The sequence below is a fragment of the Podarcis raffonei genome, chromosome 4 (genome assembly GCF_027172205.1).
Source record: "Podarcis raffonei isolate rPodRaf1 chromosome 4, rPodRaf1.pri, whole genome shotgun sequence".
NCBI lineage: Eukaryota > Metazoa > Chordata > Lepidosauria > Squamata > Lacertidae > Podarcis > Podarcis raffonei.
This window is the reverse complement of record NC_070605.1, coordinates 781,596-798,952: the sequence shown is the minus strand read 5'-3', so window position 1 is coordinate 798,952 and position 17,357 is coordinate 781,596. Positions and strand designations below refer to the sequence as shown.

The window sequence follows — 17,357 nt, the reverse complement described above, 5'->3', positions numbered from 1 at the left end:
GAGTTCCAGGGGACGTCAAAGAAGAGGAGGAGGTCGTGGCTACTCCCACAGCACACAGCACATGGCTTCAGCAATGGCGTTGATGCAAGGGCGTGGCCAAGGCAGCAATCTACGCTGGTTGATCGACAGTGGTGCATCTCACCACCTGGTGGCGCCATCTAGTGTCCGTTTGCAGAATTGCAGGCATTTGCAAACACTTAAAGTTGTGACAATGGCAGATTCAACTAAACGTTCCTTAGAGACCGTAGGCACAGTGTTCTTGAATTGTTTGCATACAGAAATTGATGCCTATGTGCTAAAGGGAATGAAGGGGTGTATTTTGTCTGTGTCAGAACTTGATAGAGATGGGTTTAAAACTGTGTTTGAAAATGGGGTTTGCACTATTTCAAAGAATAACGTATCTCTTTTGCAGGTGGAATGCAGAAATGGGTTATATTATTTTGAGACAAGTCCAGATGAAGTTGAACAGGTTCATGCTGGTTGTGTGAACTCGCCTACCCATAATTCTTGTGTTCATTTATGGCACCGCCGTTTGGGACATATTAATTTTCAGTATGTTAAAAGGCAACCTGAATTATCAGAAGGGTGCAAAATGAACAAATGTACTAAGTATTTGGATTGTACTGCATGCAAAAGGGCGAAGGTTCATAGATGCAGCTATCCCAGTTCAGATAGGAAATCTGACAAAGTATTCCAACTTGTGCATATGGACCTATGTGGCCCAATGCCTGTTGCTAGCATGGGAGGTTCGAGGTATGCACTGTGTCTCTCGGATGACAAAACAAAAGTCACATGGTTTTTTCCTCTCAAAACAAAAGCAGATACTGCAGAAACAGTTAAAAATTGGGTTCATGCAGTAGAACTTGAATTCGGTACTAGAGTACTTGCTTTTCAGACAGACAGAGGGTCAGAATTTACCGGGTCTGTGTTGCAGAATTTCTTTAAGAAAAAGGGAATTAAGCATCGTCTGTCTACACCTTATTCCCCCCAAGAAGGAGGCGTGGCTGAACGTAAAAACAGGGTTCTGCAAGAGTTGGCAAACTCTATGTTGTTTGATTCTAAACTCCCTCAAAGTTACTGGGCGGAAGCCTGGCAGACGGCTACTCATATTCTAAACCGAGTATATAATTCAGTAATTGATACTACGCCATATTTTGCTTTATACGGGAAGAAGCCCAAAGTTAATTACTTTCGGGTGTTTGGATCTCAAGCCTATGTACTTATCCCAAAAGCGTTAAGGAAAAAGGGAAGTCCAAGGGCTAGGAAACTCATTTTTTGTGGGTACGAACCACACGCCAAATCTTGGAGGTTCGTGAACCCAGATGGGGATACTACAAGAGTGGTCATCAGTAGGAGCGCTGAATTTTGTGAGCAATCCGGATGGACTCACTTACATGCTAACCCTGACATTTTGAGAGATGATTTAGGCATTTATGCTGAGAATGAAAGTCCAGAGGGTGGTGAGCCAGAAGGGGATGGTGCACATGGTTCAGATGCAGATTCTGACCAGGCACAAGGTTCTTCTCCTAAGGTAGAAAAGCCAGAATCTAGGAGTGTCCCAACATCGCCAGTCAGTAGGCCTAGCAGACAGCAAAAGCGAAGCAGGTCGCCTGCAACACCAAGCCCAAGGGAGGTATCTAAACGGAGGTCTTTATCCCTAGGGGCGCATCCAGATATAAAGTCTGAGACAGATTCTGACAGCCAACGGTCAGAGGGGGCACAAGAGGAACAATTGCGCAGATCAAAACGTGCCACAAAGGGCAAACCACCAGAGCGGTTTAAGGTGACAAGTGTATACGTAAATATGGCACAGTGTGAGCCAGATAGCTATATAGAGGTACAACAGCTTCCAAGCTCAGAAGCTGTAAAGTGGCAGGAAGCAATGGAAAAAGAGATTGCTTCAATGAAGTCTCTCGGTGTGTTTACAAGTACAGAGCTTCCGAAAGGGCAACAAGCTGTAGGTTGTCGATGGGTATATCGTTTAAAGCCCACAACTACTGAGGAGTTGCAATATAAAGCCCGACTAGTTGCAAAAGGATTTTCGCAGCGCAAAGGTGTTCACTATTCTCAAATCTATGCCCCTACTTCAAGATCGGAGTCATTAAGAATGCTTCTAGCCTCTTCAGCTAAGAAGGGAAATAAGCTGTTTCATTTTGATGTCAATGTGGCTTATTTAAATGCAGACTTACAGGAGGAAGTCTATATGACACCACCACCAGGTTTTGAAGGAGACAAGCCAAACCAGGTCTGGCGCCTACACAAATCCATTTATGGGTTGAAACAGTCCGCCCGTAATTGGAATTCCTGCTTAAACGATGCTCTAGAGAGCATGGGGTTCAGAAAGAGCGCAGCAGATGCGTGTCTTTATCTAAAAGGCTCGGGATGTGAACAAGAAGCAGTTTTGATATTTGTTGACGATTTATTATACAGTGGAAAGGACGATAAACTTGCACAACAATTTGCCACAAAGCTTGGAGAAAAGTTTCAGATAAAATCACTAGGCACTGTATCTGTTTATCTAGGAGTTAAAATTCAGCAAGATGAAAATGGGAACTATTGGCTCAGTCAAGAAGCTAAGATCCAGCAGTTGCTGGAAAGGTTTAAAATGGACAACTGTGCTGGTGTTAAAACCCCAATGGAGTTAAGTTACACAAAGGATGCTCAAGCCGAGCAACAGGCAGAGTTCAGTAATCCCGGGGTTTACCAGTCAGCGATAGGTAGTCTACTCCACATTGCACAGTGGACTCGGCCCGATATAACATATACTGTCAACATGCTGTGTAGACAAGCTGAAAAACCATCAGTGCATGCTTGGCAAGGAGTAAAAAGAGTTTTAAGGTATCTCCAAACTACCAAAAGGTTTCGCTTAAAACTATCAGCAGAGGGCAGCACACAACTTGAATGTTGGGCTGACAGCAGTTGGGCAGATGCTGGACCAGATAGAAAATCAGTGTCAGGAATGGCGATAAAATTTGGAAATGCACTAATTGGTTGGAGATCAAGAAAGCAATCACTTATAGCTTTAAGTTCAACTGAATCTGAGTTCAATGCATTATCAGATGTATGTAGAGAACTGGAATTTTATAAGCAACTGGTACAAGAATTGTTTGGAGAATGTTCCCTACCTATCAGAGTGTGGGAAGACAATCAACCTTGTATTAAACTAGCTAAATCAGGTCAATTCAAGGCACTCACAAAACACTTGGATATCCGTTATCAAAATGTATGCCAAAGTGTAAAACAAGGTTTAATTGAACTAAAGTATTGTCCAAGCAAAGAAAATCTCGCAGACGGTTTTACAAAAGCTTTGAGTCCGCAATCTCATAAATATTTCTGTTCAGGTTTAAATTTGAACTAAGGTTGATACAGCTCAGTGTTACGAGCGAGAGGGGGTGTTGGTACTAAAGGGTTAAGAGGTAACAAGTCGCTCTAATCACTGAGCAGCTGGAAGTCATTAAGCATCCAGGAATGTGAGTTAGTTTGTATAAATAGTCAGTTCACCCGTGTGTTTTCCCCTTTGACCTGACTCGCAGACTCAGTTTGTGGCCCTGGGCGTGTGGGCTGATATGAGTTAGGTTTAGAGTAAAGTTTTCTTTATGCTGGAGATAAAAGCATGTGTGCTTTATCGCCAGGGTTTTTCTTTTGTAAATAAAGTTTTTTTCCTGAGTTCCAAAGTGCTTGCTCCAGGATTCTTCATTGAAAGGTACTGACTCTCCTGCCTTCTTTAAACCGCTGCACGAAATTCTCTGCTGAGATATGATTTATGGCGTTGGAAGCGCACTGGACGTTCACTTAACATTAAACTAATTAAAGTTTAATGGACATGTTGCTAGAATGGAATTTAAAGGATGAAGAAATTAAGTCGGTAATGATTCACTGGGCCAGAGACTTTGGCTATAACATACAATTTGAGGACTGGGTAAGACTTTGGAAAGAAAATTTAAAATTTACAGCATGTATGACGTTAAAAGAAAATGTTATGAAAATGTTTTATAGATGGTATATAACACCGGTAAAACTAGTGAAAACGTATAAGACATGCAAAAAGTGTTGGAAATGTAAAGATAAAGAAGGTTCTTTTTACCATATGTGGTGGGAATGTAAGAAAGTGAAAGACTTCTGGGAAAAGATATATAATGAATTGAAGAAGATTTTAAAATATACATTTATAAAGAAACCAGAGGTCTTTCTGTTAGGAATACTAGGAAATGAGATAAAAAGAAAGGACTGTAAATTCTTTCAATATGCAGTGACAGCCGCAAGAGTGTTACTAGCCCAAAAATGGAAACAACAGGAAATTCCGACAGTGGAAGACTGGAGAATGAAGCTGTTAGACTATGCGGAATTGGATAAATTGACAGGGAAGATTAGATATTTAAGAGACCAAAAGTTCATCGAGGCCTGGGGGAAATTTGTGGAATATCTGGAAAATATAAGTGAGGGACAGATAATGCTGAAGGGATTTAAAGAAGCACTGTGAAAAATTAAGAAGTATTGTCTAAACGGAATAGAAAGAAAGATATAAATAATGTCAATATAAATATAAGAAATGCGTAATTTAAATAATGACTATGGATGATTTACGGAAAAGCTGAAGGAAGTCCAAAAAAGAAGAATTTGTGAAAAATTCGATGTGAAATTAATATGTGTTTTTGTTTTTGTTGTAAACCAATAAAAAATTATTAAAAAAAAAAAGAAAACCTCTTTGTGCAGCAATGGCTAAGAGCATGTGCAGAAATTCACATCTGGAAGTAGGAGCATATACCGCGGTATAATGCAGCCCCTTTTGCTGCGTGAACCCTCTGGCTGCTAGCCTAGCCTTGTACTGTGGTTCCCGTTGCTGTGGGTTTAAGATGGTAAACCCAGCGGCTGCTCACGGCCTGTTTGCCCACTGGCAACGTTGTGAGGGAGAACACACCTAGAGACTCCATTGAGCTCATCTCCTTCTGCATTGCCTCATGCCATTTCCTCGCTTCTTCCCAAGGCAGTTTCTGAACATCCTCAAAACTCTTGGGTTCACACTGTGCCATGCCAACCCACACACTTGTGACTGCAAACCTGTCAGGAGTTTTACCTTTCGTTGTGCGAGCTGAACGTCTCAACCCAGTTTCAGGTACCCCCTCAGACCCACTAGGACCAGCTAGAATGTCCTTGGCCTCAGAGAGCTCCCCCTCTGACTCACTGCGCCATTTAGACTTCTCAGCTGAACCTCTGGGTGAGGAAGGAGCACTTCTCTGTTCAAGCTTCACAGCTTTAGAAGTTCTTCCCTCTACCTGCTCTGGGTCAGGACTCTGTGCCTCAGCAGCAGGTTCAACCTCTACCTCTTCCTCATCAGCAGAGTCAAGCAGACTCTCTGAAACAACATCAGGGTTCCCATGTATGCGTGTCCATCCATTCTACTCACAGAACTCAGCACTGCTGCTGAGCAGAATCCTGGACTGATTGCCTGTTGGATAGGCAAATCTCCACCCCTTGGTCCCTGGCTTATACCCACAGAAAATCATCTTTTGGGACCTAGGGCCACCCTTTCTGAGCTTGGCCTTTGGCACAAGGACCCAGGCCTCGCAGCCTGAGTACAGCTGGGTTAAAGTGGTTCTGTTATGTCTTCTGTCAAGGTTATGCTGACTATAAGAAGAGGCCAGAAGGAGCCTGGGTTTCTCTTTCTCTCTCTCTCTTCCTTCTGGTGTTCTGTACATAGTAAGCTGAGTCTTAAGGTTTAGACATTATAAGTTGTGGTAAGTTTCAGTTAAGTCTGCTGCAACTGGATTTCTTATGGACAGGGCCAATCCTGAATGTTTTGGATTTGGGACCATTATGCTCATTTGTCTTCAGTAGCAGTAAAGCTCTGCTGGATGAAATACAATTGCCTCTGGTCTATTTTGGGGAATCCTGTGAAAACTAAGGTTTTTGAGAAAAACTTAACTGTGAATGAGAGAGAGAAGCTTCAGGAGGAGACAGGACTAACATTGGTTAAGAAAGTGAAATATTTAGGGGTTAACACGACTGCCAAAAATGTGAATTTATTTAAGGATAATTATGAAAAATGTTGGATTGAAGTGAAACAGGATTTAGAAATATGGACAAATTTGAAGTTATCATTGTTAGGTCAAATTGCTGTGATAAAAATGAATGTGTTGCCAAGGATGTTGTTTTTGTTTCAAACATTGCAAATTTTGGATAAGATGGACTGTTTCAAGAAGTGGCAGAAAGATATTTACAGATTTGTTTGGCAGGGCAAGAAGCCTCGAATAAAATTTAAGATATTAACTGATGCCAAAGAAAGAGGTGGATTTGCCCTGCCAGACCTTAAACTTTATTATGAATCAGCTGCTTTTTGCTGGCTGAGAGAATGGCTGCTTCTTGAAAACACAGACGTGTTGGATCTAGAAGGCTTCAATAATGCATTTGGCTGGCATGCATATTTGTGGTACGATAAGGTAAAAGCACATAAAGCATTTAAAAATCATATTGTTAGAAAAGCATTGTTTAATGTTTGGATAAGATATAAGGATTTGTTAGAAAAGAAAACCCCAAGATGGTTGTCACCAATGGAAGCGAAGGCACAGAAAAAACTCAATATGGAGGCCAAATGGCCAAAATATTGGGAAATTCTGGAACAAGATGGAGACAGAATAAAATTGCAGAGCTTTGAAAAATTGAAAAACAAAGTGCGAGATTGGCTCCATTATTACCAAATAATGGAGGCATTTAATTTGGACAAAAAAGTTGGTTTCCAGGTGGAAAAATCAAAATTGGAAACAGAATTCTTAGATTCCAAAATCAAGAATTTGTCAAGAATGTATAACTTGCTGTTGAAATGGAACACTCAGGATGAAATGGTGAAATCAGCTATGATTAAATGGGCATAAGACGTTGGACATAACATAATGATGGCTGACTGGGAACAGTTATGGACTACAGGTATGAAATTCACGGCATGTAATGCCCTAAGAGAAAACTTAATGAAAATGATTTATAGGTGGTACATGACACCAGTCAAGCTTGCAAAAATTTACTATTTGCCCAACAATAAATGTTGGAAATGTAATGAGACTGAAGGTACATTCTTTCACCTTTGGTGGACATGCCCAAGGATTAAGACATTCTGGGAGATGATTTATAACGAAATGAAAAAGGTATTCAAATATACCTTTTTGAAGAAGGGAGGTGTGAGGAGGTCGCTGAAATAAGTGAATGAAAGATAAGATATTGAAATTGTTTGATGTGTTTTAAACTGTTTTTGTTTTGTTTTGTTTTGTTAGTTTAATGTGTTAGTGCTATGTAGTGCTATGTAGTGCTATGTAGTGTATTGTATTGTATTTGTATTGTATTGTATTGTTCATTTTTTTGTAGTATTTAAATTGTTGGAAAAGTAATAAATATTATTTAAAAATATATATATATTTTGGGGGATCCTGCAACGTCTTTACATTTTCACTCTGGTAACTATACATTGGAGTTCTGCCTGGATCAATACTGAGTAGAATTCCATGACAGGGTCTTCCTCCATGAAATCAGCTGCCAAAAGAGAAGGCCCCCAGCTCCCCACAGCTTTCCAAGTCCCCTCCTCTCTGGGGTTTCTGGCAAGCGATGCACCAGTGTGCAAGTGTGCAGCCTGCCTTTGCTCCTCCATTGTCAGACGTCTCCTGGCTCTGAGAGACAAGCAGGGAGGGGGGCTTCTGGCAGAAGGAGAGGGAGCCCCCAGTGGCTCCTCCTTCTCCTGACTCACCTCTGCCTCTCGACCTTCCTCTCCCACTCGTCTCCTTCCTCTTCTGCCTCCGATTCTGGACTGCATTCTGCCTCAGTCTCCCAGCTCACTAAGCCCTGTTATCCCTTCAGCTTCTGACACCTCCTCTTCCCAGGCTTCTCCCTCTTCTCCCTCTGATCACTCATCCTTCCTCCACCTCCACTCCTTGGGGTGAGACATCTTCTCTTCCTGGTTCCCCGGCTGCTTCCTCCCACCATTCCTCTGTGCCCAACCAGTCCATGACATTGCTCCATCCCTCGGCCTCTGTCCCCACAAGGCAGCTTCCCCTGACCTGATCTGGTTCCACAGCTGCTGCTTCCCTTCTGCCCCCATGAAAAGGTGGATCAGGAGGTTTTGCCGGCACCATTCTGTCTCCTGCAAAAGAAAAAATGTAAGCAGGATGCCAGGAGTGCCTGCTTCTCTCACAGGTGAAACAGGGCATCTCTAACTACAGATAGGCCTTTCAGAAACCCTTACCTGGTGAGTGCATTTGGACGTTTGTGCCCATTTCATATGTTAGTTATGCAAAAATGTATCTCCCCTCCTCTGGACCCTTGGTTCCAAATGCCTCCAAAGAGAGAAAAACCGCCTTCCTCCTTACCCAGTGGCCTCTCTCTGGTGTCCAACGGAGGCCTCTCTGCCTCACAGGAATCCAGGTCCATTTCCTCAAAATCATCCTTTTCCTGAAAGAGCAACAAGGATTCAAAACAGAAAATGAATGACAAGAAATAGCAGAAAGAAAATTAAGGGTGTGAGATCTCATTCCATGGATGCCTTCCCAGCAAAAGGATGGGCCATCAGTAGAGCATTATGGGATGTTCTTCATTCTCTTTCGAGCCCCTAATAATAATAATAATTTTTAATTTGTTCTCCACCTTCCCTGGCCAGAGCCAATCTTTTGGCGGCTAACATCATAAATCTAACACAGTATACAAAGAATATAAGAACAGGCAATCGATTAATTAAAATACTTCTTAAAATTAGTTCAAAACAAATTAAAATCTGGACAGACGGCAGTCCACTGGTAAAATTGAGAGTGGTTAATATTCGCTAGGGCCAACTACTGTTACCACTGGTCTTATAAAGGAGGTGTGAGCGGGCTAGGAAGCCTCTTTAATGCTTATTCTTGTACTGAAAGAAAAGAATCAGACTGAACCCTGACCAAAGGCCTGGCGCATGTCAAATCCCGCAGTGCCCTGGTCTCTTGTGAGAGAGCGTTCCACCAGGCCGGAGCCACATCCGAAAAGGCCCTGGCTCTGGTCAAGGTAGTATCCAGAGGAAAGTCTCCCTCACCTGCTTTCTCTCTGCCTGCTTCGTCTCCTCTGCCTGACTCAGGAGGAAACCTTCAGCCAGGGCCACTGCCTGGGAACTGGTCTCCGCTCCACACTCCCTCACCCAGCTCTCCATCTCCAGTGGAAGGACAGCCAGGAACTGCTCCAAGATCACCAGGTCCAGCATCTCAGCTTTTGTGTGCCTGTCTGGCTTCAGCCACTGACGGTCAAGGTGGTAGAGTCGGCTACGAACCTCTCGGGGTCCTTTGGCCTCCTGGACGCAGAACTGCCTCACCTGCTGGCTCTGCACCTCTGAGCGGAGGGTGTCCTCCTCACCCAGGATCTTCTGCCCAGAGTTTTCCCAGAATCCCCCACTGCTCCCAGTTTGGTTGGCATGGCCTCTTCCTTCTTCAGGGCCAGCTGGGTCTTGCTCATCCATCTGTGCTCTCAGGAAGCCTCTGAGAGATCAGAAGGTACCCTTTGGTCTTCTGCCAAGTTCTGTCCGTCTTAATGAGAAGCTCTAGCAAATCCTACAAAGCAAATACATTGTTCTGTTACAGAATTTGTAGGTCAGGAGAAGAAACAGATCCCTGAACAAGCATGGATGAGTCTTGCCAGGAATCAGGACTGGACGGCACCAGAGCCCAAACCATGATATACCTTTTTGAAAAGAAAGAGAAGGAGGAATGCAAAATGTGGAGGCAACTGAAGGGATTTCTGGGAGACGAATCAGCCTGGCTGCTCCTGCCTTCCAGTCAATGCATGAAATCAGAACTGACTGACAAGGGAGTCATTTGAAAAATGGATGCTTGGCTCTAGAGGGGGTCCTCACCTGGGGGTCCTCAGGAGTTGCTCTCCCCCCACCCCCACTTCCGGGCACATTTCTCCCCTGCTTCTGTCTCCTTTTCTTGCACTTGGACTCTCTGCCGCTCTCAAGACATACTCCTGGGGTGGGGTCCCTTTTTCTTTGCTCTGAGGGCCAGGTATGTATCTAGTCAACCCCCTGAGGGCCAAGTGGGTGGGGCCAAAGACATCTCCTTTGAAATTCAGGCAGCAAATTTATTATTATTATTCTCTTAGATGGCTTAACACACACACAGCCATTGATGCCCAGGTCCCTGGAGGCTCAGTGAGTAGCAGCGCCCATTTCCGGCTGCTTTGCCAGCAACAATCCCTTTGGGACAGAGAGGATGTGGTCCTGGGATGCCCTGCTCTGGGTGCGAGGGGATGGCTGCAGTGGCCTCCGTGGGGAGCTGCCCTGGGAGACACTGGGAAACTGGTCCCCAATGCAGCAGCCAGACGATGGGCTGGGATCCCTCTCTTTATTCCTGGCCTCTCTTTTCCACCTTTTTTTTGGGGGGGGGGCTAGTCCACCTCCTTGTCCAGCTTTGGAAAACCATTTGCACCTGTTTCCTCTGTTGTGCAATGGGACTCTTTTGTTTAAAGAAACAGATTTCGTGGGAGTCATTGTTTTTCTGAAGGGGGGGGCAGAAGGCCAAATGAGTTTGGGATCCTCTGATCTGCAGGAAGGAGAGTGCTGCAGACCTGGCCCCTCCCTGGCAGGACACTCTACTCCCTGACTTGCCCCCCCCCCTGCAGGAGCAGATCAGGCCCCCCAAGGAATCCTCCCCTGCTGCAGCCCTGGGACCCCCACCAGATCCCAGAGAGAGGGGAGACTCACCAGATCCCAGGAGGGGAGAGCGAGGCAGCCCTTGCAGGAGAGACACCCAAGCAGGAAAGGACTGGGGAGGGAGGGGCCTTGGCTCTGGAGGACCTGCCCCCCTTGCTTCCTGGCCACTCTAGGAAGGCAGCTCGGTTCCCTTTAACCCTTGCAATGCCAAGCCCACCCACGCCTGTAGCCAGGCAGAACCTCAGAGTTCCATGATTTTCTGCTATTTGCGATGGCTGTAGAGGGCCAGCTGCCCCCCTGGCGAGGCCACTGCCCGGCTCTCCTCTTGGCTGGGCCCTGAGCACCTCCCTGCCTTGGCCTGCAGCCCCATCTTCTCGCAGTCGTCGCGCTGCTGGCTTCCTTCCCCTCGGCTGCCCCGCCTAGGCGAGCCCGGAGGAGGAGGAAGAGCAGCTCGCCTTCCTCACAGCAGCCTGCCAGCGGAGACACGCGCCGCCTTTCTCGGGCTATTTCGGAGCGCTTTGGCCAAAGCTGCCTCTCAACTGCCGGATCAGCGGAAGCAGCCGCCTCCTCGCCCTCCCAGCCAATAGGCAGCCGAGCTTCCCGCAGTCCGCAGTCGCCTGCCCAATCAGCAGACACGCCCGTCCCGCCCAAAAGCAGGGAGAATTCAGCGGGAGCCAGAAAAGGTCCTCTCACACACGGGAAAGCAGATGGTTGACCTGAAGGTCTCAGGATTAAACGCGGTTCTGCAGGCACAGCTTCCCTCCAATTCAGTTGCTGCACTTCAGGGAGATGTTCAGGTTTCCAGAATAGATGGTGAGAGGCTGAACTCTCTTTCTGCTGCTTCTCTCTCATCCCCTCCCTTAGTTATGAGAGGTCTTTCCGTGAGGTACTTTTGACACAGCCCAGCTTCCTTCACAGCGAGGGGCCACTTTTCCTCGGTTCCCCTGAGGTATTTTCCTTTGTATGCCAGACCCAGGGGATCCTCTCAGCCCTTGCCACGGACTTGGGAATCTCCTTTTCCTAGCAGATCTCTCTCCTCCTGACTGGAAGGAGACCCCAGAAGAAGAGGAGAGTCTTCCCACAGCTTCTCCCTCCAGCTTCACTCCCATCTGAATACTCCCTTCAGACCCTCAACATGGTCTCCCCATCTCAGCTGTGAGGCTCCTTCCTCTGGCTCCATAGATATTCTTCTCAGAGCGGAGGATCCACTCAGATCAGAGCCACTTCTCCCTCCCTCCCTCCACCCTCTCCCCATCCCCATCTTCTCTGGATCATCCCTCTCTCCCATCTCAAATCCAGCCCTTTCTAAAAATCCCCTCAGAAATGGCCCTCTTTATTTTCCCTCCATCCCTCTCTTGTAGGGTAGCCAATCAGAGAGAGGCCCTGGCCCTCTGGTGGAGTTGTGAGGGATGTGGGTTGCCTTTACCTTTACACCCCAGACTGAGGGATGCAGGTGGCACTGTAGTCTAAACCACAGAGCCGATCAGAAGTTTGGTGGTTCGAACCTCCACGACGGGGTGAGCTCCCGTTGCTCGGTCCCTGCTCCTGCCAACCTAGCAGTTCAAAAGCACGTCAAAGTGCAAGTAGATAAATAGGTACCGCTCCGGCGGGAAGGTAAACGGCATTTCCGTGCGCTGCTCTGGTTCGCCAGAAGCAGCTTAGCCATGCTGGCCACATGACCCGGAAGCTGTACGCCGGGTCCCTCTGCCAATAAAGCAAGACGAGCGCCGCAACCCCAGAGCCATCCACGACTGGACCTAACAGTCAGGGCTCCCTTTACCTTTTACACCCCAGACTCTGCTGTCCGTCCCAGCAACCAACTGCCCAGGCAGGCCTTGCAATCTCCCCACTGCTTGAGCTCCCCCCCAAAGGGTGAAATATACTCGGAGTATTGATTTCATGCTCTTTATTTCAGCTCCTAGTATACCGTGAATGAATTTTCCCCCAAACCTCTGGCTATATATACATTATTTATACAATGGGTCCCACGTGATTGGCTGATTCATGTCCCCTCCTAGAGCCTGAATGGACAGTTCCTACAGGCCAAAAAGGTTGCTGCCTTCTGGATCCTACCTGCATATTGTTCTAGGATCCAAGCTCAGTACATATAGGAGGTTTGCATTCATTGTCCTCAATGTACGCTGGTTGCCTACGTCGAAGTTGATGCCTGGGGTGTTCCTCGGTTGGGGGTTCTGGTTCTGGCTCATGTTCCAGGGCTGCTGGATGCTCAGGGCCATTTGGTGTGGCACAGCCGGCCCACTCAGTCACAACTCTGGTTCCTGTGGCCGCTCGGCCTTGGCGGTCATCTCTGTGCAGAGTGGCTCTGCCTCCCCCACCCACTCCTCCTGCTCTATGGGCCTCACCGCCCAGCTGCCCCCTTGAGGCCCTTCTGTCCGGCCCTCCTCCCAGTTTTCTCCCAGGAACGGTCGCTGTAGCTCACCGCAGTGGCGGTGTCAACATTGCCCACCCCCCCGCCCGTTAGCACCTCATAATACATGGGGCAAGTCGCCCTGGTGACTGTGGCAGTTACCCATGACGGCCTGCCCTGAAATTCTTTGTGTACACTGGGTCCGGGGGTCCATGCTTCACCCCGCCGCTGCCTCGTCCTGAGCTCTGTTGGGGTGAAGGTGGTCAAGTCTTATTGTGAGGCGTTGGCCTTTAATCGTTCTGCTGGGCTCTGGCCGGTTGTTGTGCTGGGATTGCTGTGCTGAGCTAGAAGGAATGTGGTGAGGTGGTACTCCCAGCCCCCTTGCATCATGCGGCAGAGAAGAAGAAGATGAAGAGGAGTTTGGATTTGAAATCCCGCTTTATCACTCCCCTTCAGGAGTCTCAAAGTGGCTAACATTCTCCTTTCCCTTCCTCCCCCACAACAAACACTCTGTGAGGTGAGTGGGGCTGCAAGACTTCAGAGAAGTGTGGCTGGCCCAGGGTCACCCAGCAGCTGCAGGTGGAGGAGCGGAGACGCAAACCCGATTCCCCAGATTATGAGTCTACCACTCTTAACCACTACACCACACTGGCTCTCGGTGGTCTCGGGTATCTTTGGTGCTCTGCACTGTGTGCTCTGCTTTGCTATTGGTGGTTGGGTGGAACGGTGGCAAGCAGACATGGCGGGTGGCATTTTACACTGTGAAAGTCTGGAACTCCTCTGACATGAATGCAGTTCTGTTGTCTGAGACGAGGGTGTCAGGAAGCCCGTGGGTCATGAACAGCCTACGTAGTACCCAGATGGCCACGGCCATAGAAATGGAACCATTCCAGGGTGACCTCCAGTCATTTGGTGTTGGAGTCCACCACTACGAAGGATGTTTTTCCCTGGAAGGGGCCAACGAAGTACATGTGCAGGCAGGACCATGGCTCTTGGGTGGACTCCCAGGACTGGATGGGGGCCCTCAGGGGATCCAGGTGGGACTCCTTGCAGGTCTGGCAGTATTTAACCCAGGCCTCTATCTCCATTGATCCGGGGCCACTACACGTAACTCCTGGCAAGGGCCTTCATTCTCACTAACCCTGGGTGTCTCTCGTGTTTGGCTGTGAGGAACTTTTGGCGGAGTGGCTGGGGAACTGCCACCCTCCTCCCACATAAAAGCCCTGGGCTGTTACTGGGCCATCCCTGCCACACCCAGTCCAGGACCTGGGAGATGACCCTATCTTTCTTGGAGTGGCACACTAGTTCCTGCACCTGATTGGGGCAATCAGGAAGCAGCTCCAGGTTCATGACCTCTTGGCGGGCACTGGGCTGGGGTTGGTCTATGGTAGTGGTAGCCGGCTGAGGGCATCCACATAGCCCATCGCCTTCTTGGGCTGATGGACCAGTGCATACTGGTAGCCGGCAAGGAAAATCAATGCGGGGGGACAGTACTTGGGGGGGGGTCTGCTTCTCAGGGACTAACAAGCCGAGCAGCGGCTTGTGGTCAGTCACCACAATAAAGGGCGCCCGCGCATGAAATCATGAAAACACTTTACCCCCTTCACGATTGCGAGACCCTCCTTGTCAATTTGCGAGTAGTTCTGCTCAGCTGCGGTGAGGATCTGGGAAAAGTACGCCACCAGCACTTCTCTCCCATCTGAAAGGTGGTGCCCCAGGATGGCGCCAATGCCATAGGGCGAGACGTTGCATGCCAGCACCACCAGCAGCCTCTCGTCAAAGTGCGCCAGGACCGAGTTCAAGATGAGCAAGTCCTTGACTGCCTGGAATGTGGCCTCCTGGCATTGCCCCCACACCCACGAGGGCTGCTCGTCTAGGAGCCTGTGTAGGGGTTCCGCTACCGCCGCCTTATGAGGGAAGGCGTGGTAAAAGTTCAATAGACCCAAGGCAGCCTGGAGTTCGGCCTTACCCTTAGGTGCCAGGGTGTCGCAAATGGCCTGCACCTTGTTCCCGGTCGCGTGGACCCCGTCTGTATCCATCGTAAATCCCAGAAAGTCCACCTGGGGCACTCCTAGTAGACACTTTCCCCGCTTCATCTTGAGCCCAGCAGTCTGGAAACAGTGCAGGACAGTGCAGAGGCAGACCCTGAACTCCTTCGGCATGGGCCCAGCAATCAACACATCATTGAAGAAGGGAGTGACACCGGGAACCCCTTTGAGGAGAGTCCATTAGATTCTGGAAGATGCCTAGTGCCACGTTGATGCTGAATTGCTGTCGCTTGACCCAGAACGTGCCCCTGTGCTTTACAATCGTCTGTGCCTCAATGGTGGCCTCATCCACCAGCAACTGCTGACAGGATTGGGTCAAGTCCACCGGCACCAGGTACGTGTTGCAGCACCCCACTTGTCACTTTTCCCCAGGAAGGTGAGGAACCATGAAGGAGTACTGTTCAGGTTACGTCAGCAAAATCCACCTAACAGTTACCTTGTTCAGCCGACATTTTACCAGCTTCCTCACATAAATATCACAGGGGACTTTGTCAAAAGCCTTATTGAAATCAAGATGCACTATTTCCACAGCTGTCCCCTGATCAACAAAGATTTTAACTCCATCCAAAAGAAGGGGAGGAGAGATTTCTCTGGCTTGACTTGTTTTTGAGAAAGCCATGCTTTCATCCTGTATGTTTATATTGTGAAATCTTCAGACGAAGGGCACATAAATTTTAAAAACGATTATAAATAAGGATATTGACAAGCTGGAACATGTGCAAAGGAAGGCGGTTCATGCATTTAATTTGTATACCCCCCTACCCAGCAGTGCCAACTGAAATGAAATATTGGTGGGGGGATCAGGTAAGGCCCGCCTTGCACAATCAATCACATGATGCATGCGTGCCATTGGAATGGCAATGCCTATCAACTGGGTGGGTGCCCCCTCAAATATTTTATTGGGGGGGCAAAGAACCCTTGGCCTCTAAGAGTTGGCTCCTAATCCCTACACCCCCAGGTCTAAGGATGGTTACGACATAAAAAGACAAAATAAAAACAAAAAATACACATCTGTAACCCCCCTCCCAACATTTTAAAAGGACATTAGATGTCAATCAGCCAAAGGTCTACATAAAAGGTGCATATTAGCCTGATGTCTAAAGCTATACTGAAGGGTTTTTCCAAACTATGTATGAATTCTCTGATGCCTAGTGAGATGGGAGCTCTGACTGAAGCTCTTTCCACATTCCACACACTGATAGGGTTTCTCCCCTGTATGAATTCTTTGATGGGAGATAAGAGTGAAGTTCTTCCTGAAGCTCTTTCCACATTCCAGACACTGATAGGGTTTCTCCCCTGTATGAATTATTTGATGGGAAGTGAGATTGGAGTTCTTATTGAAGCTCTTTCCACATTGCATACACTGATAGGGTTTCTCTCCCGTATGAATTCTTTGATGGAAAGTGAGACTGTGGCTGTGACTGAAGCTCTTTCCACATTCCACACACTGTTGTGGTTTCTCCCCTGTATGAATTCTTTGATGCGCAGTGAGATGGGAGCTCTGACTGAAGCTCTTTCCACATTCCATGCACTGATAGGGTTTCTCCCCTGCATGAATTCTCTGATGGGAAGTCAGAGAGGAGCTATGAGTGAAGCTCTTTCCACATTCCACACATTGATAGGGTTTCTCACCTGTATGAATTCCTTGGTGGAAAGTGAGACTGTGGCTCTGACTGAAGCTCTTTCCACATTCCACACACTGATAGGGTTTCTCCCCTGTATGAATTTTTTGATGGGAAATGAGATGGGAGCTCCTCCTGAAGTTCTTTCCACATTCGATGCACTGATAGGGTTTTCCCCCTGTATGAATTCTCTGATGCTTACTGAGAATGTCGCTGTGACTGAAGCTTTTTCCACATTCCACACACTGATAGGGTTTCTCACTCGTATGAATTTTTTGATGGGAAGTGAGATGTGAGCTCCTCCTGAAACTCTTTCCGCATTCCACGCACTGATAGGGTCTCTCTCCTGTGTGAATTCTTTGTTGGGAAGTGGAGTGGGAGCTCTGACTGCAGCTTTCTCCACACTCCAAATTTTGATGTGGCTTCTCCTTTATGGGAATTTTGTTGTGGTCACCCTTGTTCTCGATTTCCAATTCATCACAATCTGCAATGGAGACAAAAAGGGATTAGAGCCTCCGGAAGAAATGGAGAAGAACTGAAGGGAGTTGGGTGTGTGTTCAATACCTTTTTTTGTTTATCAATATCCAACATATTTATTTTTAGATTCACATGGGTTGTTAAATGTGGCTTTGTTTGATATACAGTGGTACCTCTAGTTACGAACTTCTTTC

At 47.5% G+C, this 17,357-nt stretch overlaps 2 protein-coding genes and 1 pseudogene across 9 annotated transcripts in view; 1 reads left to right on the top strand and 2 right to left on the bottom strand.

The window, feature by feature from the left end:
* LOC128412026 (zinc finger protein 420-like) overlaps nucleotides 1-17,357 on the top strand; it is a 342,858-nt gene that overhangs the window by 52,702 nt on the left and 272,799 nt on the right. The gene's annotated exons all lie outside the window — the stretch shown is intronic.
* Nucleotides 1-17,357, bottom strand: part of LOC128412063 (zinc finger protein 436-like) — a 130,442-nt gene that overhangs the window by 73,337 nt on the left and 39,748 nt on the right. Inside the window, exons 1-4 of one of the 8 annotated variants that reach the window (XM_053384910.1) lie at nucleotides 10,700-11,134; nucleotides 9,041-9,548; nucleotides 8,349-8,430; nucleotides 8,040-8,122 (exon numbers count right to left, since the gene is read on the bottom strand). The exons of 1 other annotated variant lie outside the window; for it this stretch is intronic. In XM_053384910.1, coding sequence (XP_053240885.1) covers nucleotides 8,040-8,122; nucleotides 8,349-8,430; nucleotides 9,041-9,457 — 582 coding nt within the window. In that variant the 5' untranslated portion in view covers nucleotides 9,458-9,548; nucleotides 10,700-11,134. Of the gene's footprint in view, nucleotides 1-8,039; nucleotides 8,123-8,348; nucleotides 8,431-9,040; nucleotides 9,679-10,672; nucleotides 11,135-17,357 lie in introns of those variants that run through there. 6 more of the 8 variants (XM_053384903.1, XM_053384906.1, XM_053384904.1 and 3 more) reach the window with 6 other exon arrangements.
* The window catches only part of LOC128412189 (zinc finger protein 420-like), a 215,270-nt pseudogene continuing 212,510 nt past the window's right edge, over nucleotides 14,598-17,357 (bottom strand).